The sequence below is a fragment of the Megascapheus bottae genome, chromosome 14, assembly GCF_031878675.1.
Source record: "Megascapheus bottae isolate mThoBot1 chromosome 14, mThoBot2.hap1, whole genome shotgun sequence".
Classification (NCBI taxonomy): domain Eukaryota; kingdom Metazoa; phylum Chordata; class Mammalia; order Rodentia; family Geomyidae; genus Megascapheus; species Megascapheus bottae.
In genome coordinates this window covers 53138359-53161631 of record NC_143522.1, presented here as the reverse complement: position 1 = coordinate 53161631, position 23273 = coordinate 53138359, and the positions used below count along the sequence as shown (strand labels likewise).

The following is a 23273-nucleotide window of genomic DNA, read 5'->3' as shown; positions in this document are numbered from 1 at the left end:
TGTGGTACCAAGGAATCGAACCCGGGTCTTCATCCATGCTAGGCAAGCACTTTAACCACTAGGCCAAACTCCCGGCCCCTCTTTTCTTTTTTAAGCATTTAGTTTTTAATGAAATATATATATATAAAACTCTACATATATTCCCAGTGGGTGGTACACAAATGATTATTCATGTTAATATTGAACTTCATCAGCACGTCTGAAGACTTTTTTTAATGTAAACTTCTAAAGTCAGATTACTATTTGCAGATTAGAGATGTTTCAGACCTGACTCCCAAGACTCCTGATTCTATTTATCACTTTATAAAATAGAAAGCTTTTGGGGCCAGGGGTTTGGCTTAGTGGTAGAGTGCTTGCTTAGCATGCACGAAGACCCAGATTCGATTCCTCCATTCCACATATATAGAAAAAAGCAGGAAGTGGTGCTGTGGCTCAAGTGGAAGAGCTCTAGCCTTGAGAAAGCCCAAGGACAGTGCTCAGGCCCTGATTTCAAGCCCCCACACTGGCAAAAAGGAAAAAAAAAAAAGAAAGCTTTTTACAAGGCACTGGAAGCTCGCACCTATAATCCTAGGTCCACGAGACTCTTATCTCCCATTAATAAGCCAGAAGTAGCTCAAATGGTAGAGTACTAGCCTTAAGCACAAAAGATGGGGACAGTGCCCAGGACTGGCACATACATACACACACACACACACACACACACACACACACACACACACACACACACGTCCAAAAGAAGACCAAAAGAAGAGATAATTAGATGATTCCTTCCTTCCTTGTTCCTTCTCACTTTGGAAGGGGAATGGCTCTGCTGAGAGCTTTTCAAACTAGGAGTGGGCTAATACTTACAAAATTGCACACACACACACATCCTTAATCTCTGTACCTGCCTACATCCCTAAAAGAAGCAGAGATATGTAAGAATGAAGAGGGAAAAGGTATCCGTGAACATCTTTGTTCTTTCAGAAAAATGACCTGGAGGGACAGCACCAGTAGCTCACACCTGTAAACCTACCTACTCAAAAGGCTTGGGATCTGAGGAGCTTAGTTCAAAGCCAACCCAGGCAAGAAAGTCTGGGAGATTTATCTCCAATTCACCATCAAGAAAACCAGAATTGGAGCTGAGGTAGGGGGGAAAAAGGCTAAGAGCACTCAAGCCCTGCACTCAAGTCCCAATACTGGCATGCACACACAGAGAGAAAAATTAGGGTGCAAGGGGTTTCTCACTAGCCAAATAAGAGTGAGCGCAGAGCAGAAGCTTCCAAACATGTTTATTTCCAAATGAAAAGCTTTACACACTTTCCTGAGCAAGTTTCCCTTTGGGATTGCAATCTAACGATACTTACTCTCAGGATTCCCACCTCCACCCAAGGAGGACCTCCCCTGAGGACCAGGCCCCTACTCTCTTCATAGTTTAGGGGAGAAGCCAGCCACCACAATGTTCTCTCCAGTGATGAAGCTGGCATCTGAAGAGCACAGGAAGGACACAATGCCCGCACAGTGTTCCGGCTCCCCAATCCTGAAGGGAAGAGCAGAACAGCCTTGCCACTGTGGAACTCTGATCTCAGGTTCTGCCAGCCCCGAAGGAGGACCTCGAATTCACCCAGGCAGATCAGTGCCTCAGTACCCACCCACCCCTAACTCCAGGCCTAGACTTAGCAGCAAATACCAGAAAGGGAATTCCCCTTTAGCATACATGAACCCTTCTTCCCCCTTTCCACTTACCTCAGCATTCCATAGACTTTCCCAATGGCAGGTAGGATGTGTGCCAATGGCTTCCTCTGAAAAATTTCAGTGCCAATGTTAGGTAGAGGATTGAGCGATGTCCTAGAGGGAGGATGACCCCACTTGCACAATGAGTGACGCAGAACTTTGGGGTGCTCCTCTCAGAGCCTAGAGATCCCATTCTTCTGCAGAGAAAGGGAAGGTTGCTAGGCCCAAAGGTGGTAAGCAGGAAGTCGGGATAACGGATCGCCCCTGGGCTCTGGTGTGCAGACGTCTCAGTTCAGCCAGGAGCCTAGTCCAAGACAGGAAGTTGAGACGGGAGGAGGATCTGCTTGTTACACTCACCACTTGGCTAAACTCGGTATTGATGACCCCTGGCACTAGACTGTTCACTCGGATGCCTTTTGGTGCCAGCTCCACAGCCAGTGACTTGCAGAGACCCAACAGGGCAGTCTTGCTAGTGTTGTAGACACCCAGTTCCTGAAAAGCAGAGGCAGGAGAAAAAGTGGGTGCTCATGAGAAGTCTTGCTCCAGTGAAATCTATGAGTTCCAGGCTAAGATGACACCCAGACTCTATGCCTAAACAAAATCTTTCCCCTTCTCCTCACTGCTCCGCAATAATTTTCAAGTGAAGTTCTGGGATGAAGGGCTTCTCTGAGCTTAAGGAAATGTCAACAAGTCACTGTCAGGCATGTCCAAGCTTGACATAGACAAAGCTGCACTGGGGAGACCTGGGGAGATGTCCTTGCAATAATGTTCACTGACCATGCTACCCTCAGTCCAGTGTTTAATGGCTTTGGGCTTCAGAGATGCTATGGTAACATGGGTTTGTAATATGTGATTTGTATACATCTTAATTCCACTTATATAAAATCTGCAGCCAGTACTGTCCTCCCTCTGCCCCCTTAACTGTTTCAGGGTCTCACAGGAAACCAAATTCATAGGTTTTACCCAAGCACTACCACAGGGCCTCATACTCACTGGTACAGGCATATAAGCCGCCACAGACGAGACCAGAATCACAGAGCTTCCCCTGTGAGAGAGATGGGATGAGACAAGAGATGAGTTCAACTAAAAGACCAGCTATTCTGCTCATAACCAGATTTATGGAATTGTGACCCCTTTGCACACGTATGTAATAATAATAATAATAATAATAATACCAGATAAAACAGGCAATCTTGTGTGTGTGTGTGTTTGTATGCACACACATACCAGCATTGGAGCTTGAATTCAGGGCTTCACACTCTTGATTAGCTTTTTTCACTCAAGGCTAGTGCTCCACCATTTCAGCCACACTTCCGCCTCCAGCCTTTTGCTGATTAATTAGAGCGAAAAGTCTCTCGGATGTGTCTGCCCAAGCTGACTTCCAACTGTAAACCTCAGATCTCATCCTTTATTTTCATATATTTTTATTGTAATTAATAGAAGGGTTACATTATATTTGCCAGACAGAAAGTGCATTAATTCACATACATCGATTCCCTTTCTCATGTCTTAGTCATTTCCCTCCCCCCCACCCCTACTCCTCATCTTGTTTTCCCCCTTCCCCATCCAATTTCAAATAACCAAATACAAATATATCCAATATATCAGATAACAAGGTGAAATACTGTAACAATATGAGATAACCAAGGGACAGCAAAAGAGATGAGAGATAACATAGTACATTAAGGACAACAATCACTCCTTATATGGCTTTTGTTTCTATATCCTAGAGATCCTTTCATTTAGCGTCCTACTATACGGCCTTATGTATCTAGGTTTTGCTCTATTGCAAATCTCTGCTATGAGAGGCCAAGGTTTCTACTGATTATGACAAATGAGGGAAACCATTGAGCCTACGTTCCTTTGAGTCTGGCTTACTTCACTTAATATGATTTTTTCTAAGTCTTTCCATTTCCTAACAAATGGGGCGATGTCATTCTTTCTGACAGCAGCATAGAATTCCATTGTGTACAAATACCACATCTTGTTGATCCACTCATCAACTGAGGGACATCTAGGTTGGTTCCATATCTTTGCTATGGTAAATAGTGCTCAATGAACATCGTTGTGCTAGTAGATTTAGTATGTCCTTGTTTCTGGACCATTGAGTAAAAGCTTAGTAGTAGAATTGCTGGGTCATAGGGGAGCTCTATGTTTAGTCTTTTGAGGCACTGCCACACTGCTTTCCATAGTGGTTGAACAAGTTTGCACTCCCACCAACAGTGTAGTAGTGATCCCTCCTGGCCACATCCCCTCCAGCATCTGTTATTATTCGTTTTCCTGATCCTGGCCATTCTAACTGGAGTGAGGTAGAATCTTAGAGTTGTTTTGATTTGCATTTCTTTTATGACCAGAGATGTTGAGCATTTCTTCTTGTGTCTATAGGCCATTTTTATTTCTTCTTCAGAGAAGATTCTCTTCAAGTCTTTGGCCCATCTTTTAATGGGATGGTTGTTTCTTTGGAGATTAGTTTTGGAGTGATTCAATTTTTTGAGCTGTTGATATATTTTAGATATGAAGGCTCTTTACCAAACTCATTCTATGAAGCCAGTATAACCCTCATCCCCAAACCAGATAGAGATTCATCAAAGAAAGAGAACTATAGACCCATTTCTTTGATGAACATAGATGCAAAACTTCTCAACAAAATACTGGCCAACCGTCTACAACAACTCATCAAAAAAAATTATACACTATGATCAAACAGGATTCATCACAGGGAGGCAAAGCTGGTTCAACATACGCAAATCAATTACTATAATTCAACACATCAACAGGAGCAAGGACAAAAATCACATGATTGTCTCAATAGATGCAGAAAAGACATTTGACAAGATCCAAAACCCCTTTATGTTAAAAGCTCTGGAGAAACTAGGAATCCATGGAACATTCCACAGTATAATAAAGGCTGTGTATGACAAACCCACAGCTAGTATTATACTTAATGGCGAAAAGCTAAAGCCATTCCCTCTAAAATCAGGAACAAGACAAGGATGTCCACTCTCTCCACTCCTCTTTAACATAATATTAGAATTCCTAGCCAGAGCAATAAGGCAAGAAGCAAGCATAAAGGGCATGCAAATAGGGAAAGAGGTAGTGAAACTTTCCCTCTTTGCAGATGACATGATTCTGTATTTAAAGAATCCTATAGACTCCACTCCCAAGCTCCTTGAGCTGATTCAAAACTTTGGAAAGGTAGCAGGGTATAAAATTAACCCTCAGAAATAAACTGCCTTCCTCTACGCCAACAGTGAGAGGAACGAGGCAACAATCAGGAAAGCAACTCCATTCACAATAGCCTCAAAGAAAATAAAGTACCTAGGAATTAGCTTAACTAAGAATGTAAAGGAACTTTTTTGATGAAAACTTTAAAACCCTGAAAAAGGAAATTAAAGCAGAACTGAGGAAATGGAAAAACCTCCCATGCTCCTGGATTGGAAGAATCAACATCGTGAAAATGACAATCTTGCCAAGGGCTATCTACAAATTCAATGCAATACCCATCAATATCCCAATGTCATTCTTTAAAGAAATAGAAAGAGGCAATCCAAAATTTCATATGGAATAATAAAAGACCCCGGATAGCAAAAACACTTCTTAGCAGAAAGAACAGCGCAGGAGGAATTTCAATTCCAAACTTTAGACTCTATTACAGAGCTATAATAATCAAAACAGCTTGGTAATGGCACAAGAACAGGCCTGAAGACCAATGGAATAGAACTGAGGACCCAGATATTAAACCACAGACCTATGACCACCTAATCCTTGACAAGGGAGCCAAATAAATAGAATGGAAGAAAGACAGCCTCTTCAACAAGTTGTGCTGGCAGAACTGGTTAAGCACCTGCAGAAAACTAAAGCTGGATCCTTCTTTGTCACCCTGCACTAGAATTAACTCCAAATAGATCAAAGACCTCGGGGTAAAAGCTGACACACTGAAAACTTTACAGGAAGGAATAGGAGATACACTAGGCCTCCTTGGCACAGGTCGAAACTTCCTTAATAAGGACCAAGACTCACAACAAATCAGAGAAAGGCTGGATAAGTGGGACTGCATTAAACTGCAGAGCTTCTGTATGGCAAAGGACATAGCTAGTAAATTAGTTAGGAAGCCTACAGAGTGGGAGAAGATCTTCAGATCTCATCCTTTTGAATCACTAAAATTACAGGTGTAAAATCACTGGCACCTGGCTTGGGAAGCTGCTTTCGTGTGGAGAGGAAACGAGCTCAAGGTTAGTGACTTTCTTTTTTTTTTTTTTTTTTTTTTTGTAGCCCAATCCTGGGACTTTAACTCTGTACCTGACACTTTAGTTCATTGGCTAGCTACTCTATCAACTAAGCCATGCCATCAACCACTGACTTTTTAAAGAGTACTAAGAACTTAAACTATTTCGGCTAAAAAGCACTGGCTACTTACTTGGATCTACAAATACACTGAAAGCATGAAAAAAGTTTGACAACTCTGCCTCCCTTTGTATCTGTCCTTACTCTGAGTTACCTTGTATTCACCTTGGAATCCAAGACAGGACTAGACGTTAACATTATTACAAGGATAGATCGAGAAAGGAAAACAAAACAAAACAAAGATGCTCCCAAAGAAAGGATCAGCAGAGCCACTCAGAAAAGAGTACCTAGTGGGTAAATGTAAGATGGAGGGCAGAGCCAAGGAGGGGGCAGGGGAAGATGAATGAAGGGAGAAAGGAGTCAGGAATGTATTATATAGAGTGGCGGGAGTTTGGCCTAGTGGTAGAATGCTTGCCTAGCATATACAAAGACCCAGGTTCGATTCCTTGGTACCATATACATAAAAAAAAAAAAAACGGAAGTGGTACTGTGGCTCAAGTGGTAGACCTCTAACATTGAGAAAGCCCAAGAACAGTGCTCAGGTCCTGAATTCCCTGAATTCAAGCCCTGGACCGGCAAAAAAAAAAAAAAAAGAAGAAGAAGAATGTATTGTATATACCACAAAATTAAGTAAAGTACGAGAAAAAGTCAAAAGGGAGTGAGAATGTTGAAGGGAGACACTGATTAAGAGGCATTGTGTTCATAAACTGCTTTATTAAAGGTACCTCCTTTGAGCTGGGAATGATGGCTCACACCTGCAATCCTAGCTACTCAGGAGGCTGAGATCTGAGGATCACGGTTCAAAGCCAGCCTGGGCAATACAAAGCCATGAGACTCTTATCTCTAAGTAATCACTAGAAAACAGGAAGTGTCCCTGTGGCTCAAGGGTAGGGCAGTAGCATTGAGCTGAAGAGCTCAGGGACAGGGCACAGGCCAGAGTTCAAGCCCCATGACCTCCCTCCCCCAAAAGAAAAAGGTACCTCCTGTCAGACAGTAACAACTTGTTCCTCCTGGTTAGATTGCTTCCCTGAATGAGGACTGCTAAACTACAGTGACCTCTCAGTTCCTTAAATTCTTTTTCTATTTAAATCAAAGGCTGGCATCTGAACCCCAGAAGCTGAGTTGCAGTGCGTTCTTCTTTCTGTATGCCCATGAGTAGTAATAAACCTCCCTTCTCTTTATTTGGCATGGTTGGGCAAGTGACCGTGCCTGACATGTGAACCCATTAAGTTTGGGCTCTGGTTTCAAAAGATAAGTTTTAACGACTATTTAGAACTCTCTGGAAAGGACAGAGCTCTAAATTAATGGACACTAAGATCTCTACCACCCAATAAACATGGTCAGTGTGGCATTCCTTGGACAGCATCTAAGTGGAGAAACAGAAGGGCTTATGTAATGTTGTTGTGGTATAAAGTCCCCTGCTGTCACAGGGCCACAAGAAACATAAGAGCCAGGCTCCCAGGACACAGGAAGAGCCCACAGTACCTCTGCCCAGAAGGAAGACAGGTGAGGTGGCCCACAGAGGATGGCAAGAATTAAGAGAATCAGCTGGGCACTGGTGGTTCATGTCTATAATCCTAGCCACTCAGGAAACTGAGATCCGAGAATCAAGGGTCAAAGCCGTCCCAGACAGGAAAGTCTCATCCCTAATTAACTCCCAAAAAGCCAGAAGTGGAGCCAAGCTCAAGTGATGGAATGCTAGCCTTGAGCAAAAAAAGCTTAGGCACAGTCAGTCCAAACCTTGAGTTCAAGCCCCATAACACACACACACACACACGCACGCACGCACGCACGCACGCACGCACGCACGTGCAAGCGCTAAAGAATGGATCAGAGCTGGGGACCATGGGCAGGCTGTTTCATTTTAGATCCTTCATCCCTGAAGCTGTTACTTAAAGGAGCAAAGTCCCTGCCATTCCCTAAGGGAAGGGGAATGAGGATCCTTGGGAAATGTTTCTCTTCATCACAATCATTACAGACCAGGGGGAAGAAGGTAGGGCTAGAAATGGGAAATGCTTCCCAAAGGTCAGGCTTGCTATCTCTCCCACTATCCCCCACTTCCTGGGCCTCAGCCCCAAGTACCTCCTAGGGTTAGAAAAGACCAATGCTTAAAGACACCACTAGGTCCCCTCAGGCACGTACCCTTTGTTCTCCATGTAGGGCAGCAGCTGGCTTAGCAGCAAGGCTGGAGCTTTCACGTTCACATCTAGGATCTGAAATCAGAATGCATAGGGAGGAAGGGGGCATAGAGATGCAGCATTTGCATGGTCACTTGGAGATTTGTCATCAGAATAGGCACAAAGTTCCATGACTGTGGTTGAGTGGCCAGGATCCTGTGTTCCTTTACTAGATGTGAGGGTCAAACTCTGTCAGAAAAGGAATCTGAGGGAACGCATAGGCCTGCCCAGGTCACAGGAGCCACCAGTACTCTGTGATTTGGGGGACCTTCTCACTGTCAAACCCCACATGACCTCTCCCCAATCCTATCGCCTTCCAGAGAGGAGAAAATAAAATTGGGATAAGTGGTTGATCAGTGACTGCCTTAAGGGAAAGGTATGGTGAGAGAAAGGGAAACCACATGCAGGACCTCATCTATGTCAGGAAATGTTAAGAACCAAGACATTTGTTTGCTTGTAATGTATGTTGTAATTGGGGGTTATTTTCTTTTTCTTTTTTTTTTTTTTCGGTGCTAGGGCTAGAAAATACATCACCTCCTCTTCCTCCCCATTGTCCTCCTCCTCCTCTTTTCTCTCCTTTTGTTCTAGTACAGAGGCTTGAACTCAGAGCCTAATACTCATCTAGATTGCTTGTACATGGCTGGTTCTCTACCACTTGAGTCAGACCACCAGCCTGGCTTTTCCCTGTCTAATTGGAGAGAGACTCTCTAAGACTTTTCTGCCTAAGCTGGCTTTGAACTATAACCCTCCATATGTCAGCCCCCTGAGTAGCTAGGATTACAGCAGGTATGAGCCACTATCATTTGACTTAAAAAAAAAAAAACTGGAAAAGCCTAGGGGAAATGAGTTGGAAAGTAGATCAAGATGGCCATGGGATGTGAGAACCACAGAGAGAAAGTAGGCCAAGTGTGTCAGGAAAGAAGGGAAGGTGAACAGGAGAAACCCCTGAGATGCACCTCCCTATCATGGGCACATTCTCTGTCCTGTATTCAGGAGGTGGTCCAGGACTGAGCCATATCGGGTGGATAGCACGGGATAGCAGGACCCCCGGATTTCCCAGTGACTTCCGGTGGGATTATCAGGCCAGGAGGAAGGCCCCATCTGTCACCTGTGACAGTACAGAGGAGGTGCTTGTGACAGCCAGTCTGAATGGTTCATGAGGTATTTCAGTGGGTCCAGCTTGGGCAGCCTGAGAAACTTGAGCTAGAGAGGATCTCCACCATGAACAGACCCAGAAATATCTTCTCATATCTTCACACTTCATAGCAGTGGCTAGAGTGGGGAGACTGAATGCAGATCAGACTGCTGGCATCAGTCAGGCTGGGCACGGTCAATGCCTGTTGAACTAAACTAATGGGAAGTCTGACCTAAGTGAGCCACAATTTCACCCACCAGAGCCAAGATGCTGTGCGTGGACATACACACAACATGACAGATGGCGTGATATACAAGATATACAGGACCTGATCCTCAAGAGTAACGGAGGGATAGCTAGGGGTGGGAAGGGTGAGACTGTTAAAAGGGGTGACATGGATCAAAATGTGTTGTATTCATAAAGTGGTTGAGTGACAACTGCTTTGTACAACTACTGAAAGATAATAATCCTCACCTTGTCCCAGATCTGCTCACTAGATCCCAGAGTGCTCCCCACCAAGGGGTTAACCCCTGCCACACACACCAGGATGTCAACACCCCCAGAATGCTCCAGGGCCTGCAGAGGAAATTGACAAGAGGATCTGGTTGAAAGGGTGCAGTAAAGAGTGGCCTGGAGGAAATAAGTAACTCCCTCTGGTTATGGGAGGGCTGCACTCCAGCAGAACTGGATGCTCCTGGTAGGCAATGAGTAAAGACACCGGTTTCTTGCCTCTCTAGTTTCGGGCCCTGTGACCTGGCAGCTAGGCCCCTAGGCCTCACTCACCCAGATGGTCGTTCACACACTAGGTAACCTGCTTTCACTCTTCCGCCTTCCCTGGGCTCTGAAAGGGTCCTCTAGGGGGTCTGGCAGAGCAAGGGGCCGTGCACCGTCCAGTTCTGCCCCACCCTCACGCCTCTCGGGCTGATCATCCACAAAAAGGCATGAGGACCAACTCCCACTCCCCAGCCTGGGCGGGGCCGTCCCCTCCCACCGGCCCGCCCACCGGCCATGCCCGCCCCGCCCCCTGCCACGCCCCCTGCCGCAGCACCTTGGCCACCAGGCGCTCCCGGTCCTCGGCCTTCCCCACGTGGCACACGGTGCCCGTCACGCTCAGCCCCTCCCCCTGCAGCGTGGCCACGGCCCGGTCCACGTTCTTCTGCTTCCGGCTGCTCACGACCACGTGGGCCCCATCCTGGGCCAGACGCCGGGCGATGGCGAAGCCGATCCTGCGGACGGACAGGGGTGCACCGCGCTCAGCCCTCGCCGTCCTCCTCCCCCAAAGCCCGGCCCTGTCACATCTCGAGTTCCGGGATACTTGCTGCCCAAGAGCTGCCCTAAGACAACAGGAATGCCCTGTCCACCGTTCAAAGGCTGCATCGCCCGGCTCTCACAACTGTTGTGTAAGGTTTTAAATCTTATTTCTGCTTGAACTCAGGGCACCGAGGACCACTCCCACGTAAGCCACCCCTCCACTTCTGGGGTTTCTTTTGGTGATTACTAGGACATTAAGAGTCTCCTGGACTATCCTGCCCAAGCTGCCTTTGAGCTTTGATCATAAAATCCCCCCCTCCTGGGAAAAATGAGGGGAAAGGGTGGGGGGAGGGAAATGGGGACAAAAACATGAGAAGGGGCATCAATGTGTGAGAAGAAATGCACCTTCTATCTGGCGAATATAACTGTAACTCCTCTATACATTAAAATAAAAAATAACAAAAATAATCTCACCCTCCTGAGTAGCTAGGATGACAGGTGTGAGCCTCCAGCACTGGCTGTGTATAACTTGTTTTATAGATAAGGATATTTTTATGGTAATTTCACTTAAAGGAGCTTAAAAAAAAAAAAAGGAAGCCCTGTGCTCTGTCCAAATAGTTGGAAACTTTCCAGGCACTAGGCCTAAATAGAAAGAAATTTTTCAACTGCCCAGCTTTGCTTCCCTTTGCATAGCTAGAGGGCTGTGGCATGAATTGCACCTTCTCTAAGCCTAATAGCTTTTTTCTGGAGAACAAATTCTCCTGTTTCCTCATGTTAAGAAGGTCTGGATCTCTTGCTTGGAGCTTGTCCTGTTTGAGAAAGGAACCGGAGAAGGCATGTTTCCACTGTCCTGTAGAAGTTCTGTGGGTAACTTGGAATTTGGGGCTATATTCATTTATTATAAACTCTGGGGACAGATGTTATGACATTTCAGCCCCTTATACACATACAAAGATTTAAAATATCATTGGAAGGGTCCTAGGAAGTATAGAATCTGTAAACAATTCCAAAATACAGTTGGCTGAATTGGTGATACTACAGACCATGAAAAGTCAAAGAAAAGAGCACAAAAAATAGAAATTTCCCATCCTTCTACTTTTTAGTTAAAAAAAAAAGAGCTCATAAATGCTGCTGTATTATGTTGGCAGCCAGAGGGAAAAGAGGAATTGGAGAACACTGAAAGAAATGTGACCGTGAGTCCCTCAACTACAAAGTCTCTGAGACATCAAGGGTGGTGTCACCATTCTGCTGGTGCCAGTGGGTAAATGCAGTCAACAAAACCCTGAGTCCGAGATAATTAGATCAGAACCCTGAAAGATCATGGCCACAGAGCTGTGAAAAGTAGGGGCAAGAATGTCCTAATGGTAATTAGTTAATTATCCAGAGATTCCATGGACTAAATTCAAACTCTGCTCTTCCAGCTACATTCTTCTTAGAGCTCAGAAATTGAACATTTTCCACTAAGTGTGGTGGCATACATTTATAATCCCTCTATTTAAGAGGCTGAGGTAGGAGGATGGCTAGTTCAAGACTCAGTCCAGATTCTGTAGGGAGATACAGTCTCAGAAATTTTTTAAAAATGGGGGGGCTAAGAAGAAGGCAGATAAAGAGATGTTGGGAAGGAAAGGGAGAAGGATGGAAAGAAAGAAGACAAGAAGGTCTTTAGATAATCTCAATAGATGTTGTAGGAAAAGATGTTACGATTTCGAGTGAAAAGCCAAAGCTAGGTAAGGGAGTGTCAGTATCCCATGATTTTAGCAGAAATGTGTGAGGTGAGTAAAACTGCAGAGCCCATTGTAATATCTCCTAGTTGAGAACGGACCAAGGACTTTATTCACTCACCCATTTGTAGAGCCGGTAATCACAGCCACTTTATTGGCCTGACTATGGCTCATATTTTCTCTTTGGCTGAACATTCTTGCTGCATGAGGGATGGAGGAACCACGAAGAGCCCTACACCCCTGTGAAATAACCCTGAACATGAGTGTGACTGTGTGGTCTTCTTCTTCCTGGAGATCACACTGGGAAAGTACCTGAAAGACAACCACATGGTGGACCACGTTAGATCTGTATCTCCTCCTTCCTCCATGGACATCCGAATAAAGACTGTCACTTCATCCTTCTTCACCTTGTGTTTTCCACACACATCTATTATCTAAGCACTGAACTTGTTTTGGTTGTTGCTGTTGTTCATCCTTTGGTGAATCTAGGGCCTAGGCCTGAAACGTATATATTCTATCAATGGACCATACCCCAAGTCCTTAAGCACTGAACTTGGTGCTTCTTAAATCTTGTTTCTTATTTTTCCCCTGCCTGCTGCAATCACCTTCTTATCAGAGATGCGAAACATATCGGTGCATCCCACAAGTTGTGTCCATCATTATATGGAGAGAGACCAAGAAATAGTAATTATGTTGGGTTGGCTACCCTCAGAAGCATACCACAAGGCAAGTAGTTCTTTGGAAGTAAAAAGAGAAGTGTTAGAAGAATGGCAAGTACAGTGGAAGAGAAGATAGGCCAAGAGTGGCACATGATCAAACAGGTTACCTCTGTGGTCAATCTCGAGTTCATTTCTGCTGAGGAACTCTGAACAACTATTTCCAATCCTAGAGCTAACCCAAGGGAACTAGGAATTTAATGAGATGTACCATCAGTTTCCCAGCCTTGCGGGGTTTAGCACTGAAAGATCTGCATTCCAGGAAACCCTTGGGTCCCATGCAGACCAGAACAGTTATGCACCTCCTGCGATGGATTCTGAGTTCTTTCCATCATTGATTAAGGTCTGAGCAGCACAAACCTACCTCTTGTGACACACAACAAAAACAAGTCTCTATCAAGGCTAGAGGAGGTTAGAGCAAGCCATGATAGATATCAGGATTGGCTCATCTTCCAGGTACAGAATCTAATGGCCATGGGCCAGTGGTGGAATGCAGAGGTACAGAGAGCACACCTGGAAGTAGGGCAGACAGACATAAGCCAGGTGATGAGTTAGAAGGATGGTGTGAAAGACAAAGAGCTCTGGGTCTTTTTCCTTTTTTTTCTTTATGCCAGTCCTGGGGCTTGAACTCAGTGCCCAGGCTCTGTCCTTGACCTTCTTTTTAGTCAAGGTTAGTGCTCCACCATTTAAACAACAGCACCACTTCCTAATCTTTTTCTAATGAATATTGTTTTGTGTCTGTGCAATACTGAGGCTTAAATTCGGGGCCTACGTTCGGGGCCTAGGTGCTGTCCCCTAGACTTTTACATTCGACACTACCACTTGAGCCACAGCTCCACTTGTGACTTTTTTGTTAATTACAGATAATAATCACATGGACTGTCCTGCTCAGAATGGCTTTGAACCTCAATTATTAGATCTCAGCCACCATAGTAGCTAGGATCATAGGTCTGAGCCATCATCACCCAGCCTGATTAATAATTTTAATGTAAATAAATGGTGCTTATGCGTAGGAAAGTATAGATTTCCTTGCTGGTCCTAATAGCTAAAATAATTCATCATCATTTCTCTCATACTCATTGTTCATCCTGATTTAATTATTTGGAGGGAGGTGATCCTGGGGTTTGAACTCAGGGTCTTGAGCTTACTAGGCTGGTGCTTTACTGCTTGAACCATATCTCTAACCCTGCTTTTTGTTGGTTATGTTGAAGACTTGAGTCTGCTGAACTTTTCTTCAAACCCATGTCCTCAAGATTTCAGCCTCCTGAGTAGTGAGGATGACAAGTATGAGCGCATGTGGCTCATCTTAATCTTCCCTCCCTCCCTCCCTCCCTCCCTCCCTCCCTCCCTCCCTCCCTCCCTCCCTCGCTTCCTTCCTTCCTTCCTTCCTTCCTTCCTTCCTTCCTTCCTTCCTTCCTTCCTTTTTCTGTCAGTAAGGCTTTATTGTTCCATTTATTCATTTTCTAGACTAGTGCTTTCTTTTTGATTGGTCGTGGGGCCTGGGTGCTGTCCTTGAGCTCTTTAGCTCAAGGCTACCACCCAACCCCTTCTGGGTTTTTTGTGATTAATTGGAGATAAGAGTCTCACAGACTTTTTGGTGCCCTTCTAGACTAGTGCTTTAAAAAAAAAAAGTCCTTAGGAATGGGGAAGTGTCATTCTTTCAGATGGAAGACTAGAATAACATTTGTGTATATCACCACATTTTATGGTGATGTGTGGGAGGAGGGGTTACAGTTACATGATTCAGATAATGAGTACATTACCTTTTGAACAGTGTCATCCCCTCCCTCATTCTCTCCTAGTTTTCCCCTCCTAACTTCCCTCCCTCTAAAGTTACATAGTTCATTTCCAACATAGTATCTAATGAATTTCACTGCTGAATTGTTTCATCCTTTGTCCCTCCATTTCTGCCCTTCCCCTTTCCCTCCCCAAACCTTATAAACTTATATACAAGACAGAGGGTACAGAAAGGGAATAAATCCAAAAAAAAAAAGGAATGGAGAAAATATACTGCAAACAGTATAATAAGAAACCTCCTGCTTCCATTTCTAGCAGTTCATTTTGTATCATTTTATATGATGTGATACACACAGCTATTGAGCCCTTGCGATCCTCTCCTAAGACTAGTCTCCTTTGTTCTCACTGTGTGAATGTTTAGATGACTGTGTAATTAATCATGTCCAGGTGTAATTATTTGTCTTTTGCTCTCCCTTGAGTTTACTAGTAGATTTAAAGGCGTATTCTATTTATTGCAAATGAAGAAAAACATGCAGTCTGTGTTTCTTTGTGTCTGGCTTACTTCACTTAGTATAATTTTTCCAGGTCTTTCAATTTCCTTATGAATGTGGCAGTGTCATTTTTTTCTGATAGAAGAATAGAATAGCACTATACATATATACATATATATATATGTATATGTGACATTTTATTGATCCATTCATCCACTGAGGGGCATCTGGGTTGATTCTGTATCTTGGCTATGGTAAACAATGCTGTGATAAACATGGCGATGCTGGTGGCTTTAGTGTAGCCTGGTTTGTGGTCAGTTGGAGAGATTGGTTTGTACTCAAATGGATTGCTGGGTCATAGGGAAGCCCTATGTTTATTTAGTCATTTGAGGAACCTCCATTCTGCCTTCCAGAGTGATAGAACCAGTTTACATTCCCACCAACAGTGTAGTCACATTCCCTTTTGACCATATCCCTGCCAGCATCTGTTATTGTTGGTTTTGTTGATCATGGCCATTCTAACTGGGGTGAGATGGAATCTCAGTGTGGTTTTGGTTTGCATTTCTTTTATGGCCAGAGATATTGAACACCTCTTCATATGTCTACTGGCCATTCTTCATCTAAGAAGTCTCTCTTTGAGTCTTTAGCCCATTTAATTAGGTTGTTGTTTCTTAGAGGATATATTTTGGGGTTTTAATTTTTTTTTTGAGCTTGGAGTATATTTTAGATATGGGGCCCCTGTCTGATGTAAAGATCTTCTCCCATTCTGTAGCTTTCTATTTATCTTGCTAGCTATGTCCTTTGCTGTTGGGGGCCGACTATGGGGTCAGTGACCTTGGGCACACTAGGAAATAAGCTATTAGCTTGACTTTGGGCTATGTTAATCCCTTCTTGTTTACTTGATTGCTGTTTTGCACAAATGCAACACAGCAGTTTCCTGGCTTTAAGTATTTAAGATTGGAACAAAGCAATACACGAGGCTGCAGTCTTGAGCTCACAGCCTTCCTGGGCTGCCGACTTGGGCTGCAGTCCTCCCGAACCCCATCTGCTTGTCTCTTTTCTATTTTCTTAGTCCCTACCCCCTATTTCAGGAACCCCGGTTCACTGCTGCCTGGCCCGACACTTCACCATCCAAAAAGTCTTCAGTTTGATACATCTGGATCTTTACTTAGGAAGTTTTGACCTGTGCCAAAGAGCCTTAATGTTTCCACTACCCCTTCCTGTAATATTTTCAGGGTGTCTACTCTTACACTGAGGTCTCTGATCCATTTGGACTGGATTCTAGTGCGTGATGATATATATGCATCTAATGTCAGTTTGGGGCATATGTATAGCTAATTCTGCCAGCACCATTTGTTGAAGAGGCTGTCTTTCTTCCATCCTGTGTTTTTGGCTCCCATAACAAATATTAGGTGGTTATTGTTAAGGGGAGCAGGGAGTGTTAAGGGGAGCAGCAACTGGCACCATCCGCAATGCCTAAGAGTTCCCCGCACCACCACAGAAGGTCAACAAGGCCCAGCCACCTTTGCCCTTCCAGGGAGGGGCAACCTTGACCTTCTCCCCACCCCCATGAGGAGGGATATCCGCTTGGGTGGGGAGGGCCTGCTTTGTGTGGAGACCTTCCCAATTTGCCCGCCAACTCCAACTAAGGTGATAGGTAAATTCAAACACTGGGCTGTAGCCCTATTGGCTACCTGTGTGTGGCCAGAGCTGACTTTGGTCCCTCTGTGTATGTGACTATCCCATTGGCCACCTGTGTGTGGCCAGGTTTGACTGCATGGGTTTTGTCCTTAAAAACCCAGTGTGAGAGCCGCTCGGAGTCACAGTGTCAGCTCCCGAGTCTGCACTGTGTCCCTGGCGGTCAGTTCACCATCTGCTTCCCCAATAAATTCACCTTTTTATATGAGACTGTCTCTGCGTGGTGGACTCTGGTGGGACGTGGAATCCCCACCTGGAGGGATGTGGAATCCCCTCCTCTTGACCCCATAACAGTTATAGGATTGCATATTTATTTCCAGATTTTCTATTCTATTCCATTGGTCCTCAGGCCTATTCTTGTGCATGTTCCAAGCTGTTTTTATTACTATGGCTTTGCATTAGAGTTTGAAGCTTGGTATTGATATTCCTCCAGCACTGTTCTTCCTGCTAAGGATTTATTTTGCTATTTAGGGTCTTCTATTATTCCATATGTCTTATTCCTCTTTCTGAATTATCTGTTTTAGTCCTTATGCCCCTATAAAGCCCTTATACAAGTGAAGAAATAGTATAGAAAACTAACCTAACCTTTCCTCAAGAAGAGAACCATAAGTATCTAAAATTATACACGTTTACTTCTGTATCCAACATATAAAATGTATACATGTATGTACTTTCCCTGGCTTTCAAACGCAGGCTCACTCTGGCTTGCCTCTAGGAGTGTTACATAGCGAACTGTGTACCCTCCGCAAGACACAAAGGCCCAGCGCCTCAAAAATGCTTTGGAAAAGGGACTTTTAAAGAGATGATTAAGTTAAAACAATACCATTGGAGTGGGTCCTAATTTAATCCAAATGTAGTCCTTATGAGATGAAGGAATCTGGGCCACTGAAGGGAAACCAGAGATGTAAAAAGAAAAAAAAGGCCATGAGAGGACAGCATTGAGATGGAGGTGTAAGGTAAGTTGTCACTCCAAGGTCACAGTGTTAGTAAACTCATTTTCTTCATTTTCATTGTGCTTTCTAGTCAAAGTGCCCTGCCACTTGACCCACTTCCTAGTACCAAAAAGATACTGCAGTCCTGGGGCTTGAACTCAGGGCCTGGGCACTTTCCACGAGCTTTGTCCTTAAGGCTAGCTCTCTACCACGGAGCCACACCTTCACTTTTTTTTTTTTTTTTTTTTTTTGGCCAGTCCTGGGCTTGAGCTCAGGGCCTGAGCACTGTCCTTGGACTTTCTCAAGGCTAGAGCTCTACCACTTGAGCCTCAGCACCACTTCCGGGTTTTTTCTATATGTGGTACTGAGGAATCAAACTCGGGTCTTCATGCATGCTAGGCAAGCACTTTAACCACTAGGCCAAACTCCCAGCCTCACTTTTAGGCGGGTTTTTTTTTTTTGGTAGTTAATTCAAGATAAGAGTCTCACTGACTTTCTTGTGCAGGTTGACTTCAAGCCAAACCGTGATCCTCAGATCTCAGACTCCTGAATAGTTAGGACTGCAGGCATGAGCCACCAGTACATGACCCAAAAAAGATACTTTCTAAAGAACAAAGAATCTATTTTACTTATAAACTCATTTGCTTAATTGAAACCCTTTTGTACAACTACTTAAAGCTTTCTTTGTTTTTAAAGAAAGAAAGCAAATTTTAAAATGGTAAAATGAAAAAGGTTCATAAAAATTATTGAAAGCAGATACGGGTATCTTTCAAAAGAAAAACACAGCCCTAAAATGTCTTCAGGGGAGGAAAATAGTGAAAGGTAGGATTAACCATAGATATTGAGATGCACAGATGCATGTTCCAGACTCTTTTCAGACAAAAGGTTTTTTGAAGAAAAAGTACAAGCATAAATCACTATTTAAAAACAACCACCTGAACACTTTGCAGAAGAACAAACTCCAATATGATTAATATAAATCAGAGGGTAAAATGGGCCTAACACTCTGGGAATGTGGCTTGGTGATAGAGTGCTTGCCTAGCATGCATGAAACCCTGGGCTTGATTTCTCAGTGCCATATAAGCAGAAAAGGCTGGAAGTAATGCTGTTGCTCAAGGGCTAGCTTGAGCAAAAGAAGTTCTGGGACAGTGCCCAGGCCCTGAGTTCATGCCCCAAGAATGGCAAAAAAAAAAGAAAAAGAAAACTGGAAGAGAACATTCGGGGCCAGTAGTATGGCCTAGTGGTAGAGTGCTTGCCTAGCTTGCAGGAAGCCCTGAGTTCAATTCCTCCATACCACAGACACAGAAAAAGCCAGAAATGGTGCTGTTGCTCCAGTGGTAGAGCACTAACCTTGAGAAAAACCCAAGGACAGTGCCCAGGCCCTAAATTCAAGCCCCAGGATAGGGGGGGAATGGTCCTCTATGTGTGTGTGTGTTAGTGCTGGGGCTTCACTTCAGAGCCTAAGCTTTGTCCCTTAGAATTTTTGCTCAAGGCTAATGCTCTACCACTTGAGCCTCAGCTTCACTTCTAGCTTTTTGATGGTTAATTGGAGATAAAAGTCTCACAGATTTTCCTGCTATGGCTGGCTTTGAATTTCCATTATCAAAATTTAGCTTCCCAAGTAGCTAGGATTACAGGTATAATCCACCAGTACCTGGCTAATCTTTACATTTTCAGAAAAAAAAATAATGAAAACTATGTAATTTTCTTTTTCTTTTATTTTAATTTTTTGGACCAGGACTCAGACTTGGTACCTGCTACTTTGCTCATTGACTAGTACTTTACCAATGGAGTCATGCCTCTAATCCCTAAAATTTTCTTTCACTCAAAAGTTACAAAAGACAAATGTTAACAAAGTCAACTTAAAAAAAAGAATGAAACATGGGGCCAGAAGTTTGGCCTAGTGGTAGAATGCTTGCCTAGCATGCACAAAAGTCCAGGTTTGATTCCTCAGTACCACATATAAAGAAAAAGCTGGCAATGATGTTGTGGCTTAAGTGGTAGGGCTCTAGCCTTGAGAAAGCCCAAGGCAGTGCTCAGGCCCTGGGACTGGCAAAAAAAATAGTTTAAATAAACAAACATAACAAAGAAACTAATATTTTAAAACTAAAAAAGGACAAAGACATACAGGAGCCAATCTCCTAATGGCCAAAACTAGAACCTGCTAAACAACAAATATTGATTTTAATTTAAAGTATAACACACATACATGTGTGTGTCTGTATTAATATAAAAACTAATACTAGTTAAATAACTGAATAATGGAGAAGAAACAAATCTTCTCAACAGAGGAACCACAAATACTACTTGTAGGTACATTTCCTTGTTTGAATTTTTACCTTGGCTCAAGAAAAGGGAAACATTGTAGTTTCACTGTGGGGAAACCTGATAGATACTTCCAAGTAATCAAGGTTAAGGTCACTACCTAAGGCTTGTGGAACACCCAGTCCTATTTGCCTTTTGCAGTTCTCCTTTGATTGTTAGGACAAGATAAGAAAGCAGTTGCACGCTGTCATTTTTCTCTGAAACCCATCAGATTAAAGTGAAGTTGTTGTATTGTAACTTGCCAGTTCTTGGTTTTGGTAACTGTTTCCTGTAAGCTGGATATTAACTGTGGGGACTGGCTCAGGGTACACAGCAACTCTCTATACCGTCTTTACCATATTCCTATAAAGTTCCATTGATTCTAAAGTAGAAGGATTGCTTTTTATTAATGAACAATTGTACATACCTGGGGATTCTTCAAAATAGTTTCTCCAACTTCGAATGTAAAATTACACTGATTGAAGCCAGGTGTGGTGGCTCACACCTCTAATCCTAGCTACACAAGAGGCTGAAATCTGAGGATCAAGGTTCAAAGCCAGCCAAGGCACAAAGGGACCTGAGACTCTTATCTCCAATTAACCTCTAGAAAATAGTAAGTGACGCTTAGCTCAAGAGTAGGATGGGGGGCCGGGAGTTTGGCCTAGTGGTTAAAGTGCTTGCATAGCATGCATGAAGACCCGGGTTCGATTCCTCGGAACCACATACATAGAAAAAAGCCGGAAGTGGTGCTGAGGCTCAAGTGGTAGAGCTCTGGCCTTGAGAAAGTCCAAGGACAGTGCTCAGGCCCTGAGCTCAAGCCCAGGACTGGCAAAAAAAATAAATAAATAAATAAATAAAAATAATTAAAAAAAAAAAAAGAGTAGGATGGTATATCCTTGAGCTGAAGAACTCAGGGACAGTGCCAAGGCCCAGGGATAGGGTGGTAGCCTTGAGCTGAAGAGCTCAGGGCAGCGCCCAGGCCTAGTTCAAACCCCATGACCCCCACACACAAAAAAAAATTGCAATGATTGAAAGTTGTGATTGGTGGCATCTATTGTTAAAATCCTATGACTTTATAGCTGAGTATGTATTAAAATCAGCCCATTATTAAATTTTCTGAAATAATAAGTTCCAGTTTCATAGGAGAAACCTTTAGATATACTTCCAAGACAGGGGGACTTACAGGAGAGCACCCACAGACTCTTGTGAGCACCAAGAAGAGCCTTGTAGCCCTTCCCTGCCCCTGTGCAACAGATAGCAAGCATGGCAGTACTTTCCCCTAGGAAAAGATTTCAGAGCAAAGGTTGGGCTCAGGTGGCAGGCCTATGTCTGTACCCCACCTACCGAGGCACACAGAACTCTGATTTTCTCTCCTCAGTCACCAGAAGTTCACACGAGCAATCCCAGCTCCTAGACACCGAGATCTGAGGATTGAGATTCAAAGCTGGTCCAGGCAGAAAAGTCTGGAGATTCCTTGAGATAGGGGAGATGGGAGATTGGAGATTCTTATCTCCAAGTAACCACCAAAAAGCCAAAAGTAGAGCGGTGACTCAAGGGGTAGAGTTCCAGACCAGCAAAAAAGCTAAGGAAAAATACCCAGACCCTGAGTTCAAGCCCTAATATTGGCACAAAGAAGGAAGGGAGGGAGAAAGGGACCCATCTTCCAGAGGAGCAGGAAACTTCCAGTTTGTAAGCTGTGTGAAGACACCTTGGGTGTCCTGGGCCTAGGCGAGGCTTCCAGCCCGCATGCGTTCTGTAAGGGCTGGGTGCACACAGGAGTCTGGCCAGAGTGGAACGGTAGGAGGACAGTGGGAGTGGAAGCTGCTTGCTGTCCCTGCCATTTGGCTAAACTCAATCCTAATTACTCCTGGCACCATTCATTCAGATGGCTTTCAGAGCCAGCTCTAGGGCAGAAGGATTCAAGGGAAAGTCACAGGAGACTCCCAACATGAAAGAGAGCCCTATGGTCCTTCTTCTCTGGCTTTACCTATACCCGGGCAAGGCCCAGACCTTCCAGTATGGAGCCAGCTCTGCCCAGTGGAGTACTTGACAGTGGCCAGTACCACAGCAAGGAATGAAGATTTGACCTTTTATCTCTGGTTACAGAGAAAATAACAAGGCTAGCACTTTCTCTGGTAGAACTTAAATCCAGACCTTAAGATTCTCCCTGTCCAGAATCTGACATCCTGGTGATGATTAATTCAGCTCACTGACCACTGAGACCCCCCCCAAAAGCCGACAAAGCTAGGTTTGTGTATCCTAGAAACTCAGTCTCTAAGTCCCTACAGCCCTCTGGCCCTAGGGAACCCCTGAAGGAAACATGCATGCCTACCTCAGACCAATGGACTCAGGTACTGTTTGCAGATTCCTGAACAGAAGTTTGAGTCTGCAGTGGTCAGGTAATTCTGGTGATCTCTGAGCAGTCTATTATATAAGAGCTCCACCCCCTTCTCCCTTGTCTTTCACACATGCCCCTAAGCTCACACACTGTCATTCCCACCACACTCCCAAAGCTCTAGGATGAGTCACAAAAACATCTCATCAAATTGTGGCATCTTTAGACTAGTTGCCTGTCATATTTCTGAATAATCCTTAACAAAACAATATCCTGCCACTCCAAGGTGCCCCAGTGAAGTTTCAGGTAACCAAAGATCTTGGAGGAAGACAGGAATTCTCATTCCAAGAGTGACTCTGTGTGTGTGTGTGTGTGTGTGTGTGTGTGTGTGTCTGTGTCTGTGTCTGTGTGTGTCTGTGTCTGTGTGTGTGTACCTGTGTGTGTATCTGTGTGTGTGTCTGTGTGTCTGTGTGTGTGTCTGTATGTGTGTGTTTCTGTGTATCTGTGTCTGTGTCTGTGTCTATGTCTGTGTCTATGTCTGTGTGGTATACATGCTAGTACTGGGGCTTGAACTCAGGGCTTTGCACTCTTGTTTGGCTTTCTCATTCAACACTGTTGTTCTACCACTTGAGCCTCACCTTCACTTCTAGCATTTTGCTAGCTAACTGCAACTAAGTGGCCTATCATCTTTCTGTCCCTGCTTTGAATTGAAATCTTTA

The 23273-nt window shown here is 44.1% G+C and overlaps 1 protein-coding gene and 1 long non-coding RNA gene across 2 annotated transcripts in view; one reads left to right on the top strand and one right to left on the bottom strand.

The window, feature by feature from the left end:
• LOC150055316 (uncharacterized) overlaps positions 1–23273 on the top strand; it is a 129033-nt gene that overhangs the window by 64979 nt on the left and 40781 nt on the right. The window lies entirely within an intron of this gene.
• LOC150055317 (dehydrogenase/reductase SDR family member 2, mitochondrial-like) lies at positions 1255–22635 on the bottom strand. The gene is made up of 9 exons (XM_090345270.1): positions 22552–22635; positions 12463–12653; positions 10418–10595; positions 9844–9945; positions 8200–8270; positions 2707–2758; positions 2071–2205; positions 1726–1781; positions 1255–1519 (listed from the first exon to the last, which is right to left on the bottom strand). The coding sequence occupies exons 2-9, from the start codon at positions 12600–12602 to the stop codon at positions 1408–1410; spliced, it is 846 nt and encodes a 281-aa protein (XP_090201396.1). The 5' UTR covers positions 12603–12653; positions 22552–22635; the 3' UTR covers positions 1255–1407.

What these genes read in the sequence shown, in the direction of transcription:
- LOC150055317 (XM_090345270.1), bottom strand. Translation starts at nt 12,602, where the DNA reads ATGTTCAGGGTTATTTCACAGGGGTGTAGGGCTCTTCGTGGTTCCTCC. An exon ending in GGGAGCGCCTGGTGGCCAAG is followed by an intron (nt 9,946 to 10,417) that starts GTGCTGCGGCAG and finishes TTTCCTCTGCAG; the next exon opens with GCCCTGGAGCATTCTGGGGG. An exon ending in CGGCTTATATGCCTGTACCA is followed by an intron (nt 2,206 to 2,706) that starts GTGAGTATGAGG and finishes TCTGCTTTTCAG; the next exon opens with GAACTGGGTGTCTACAACAC.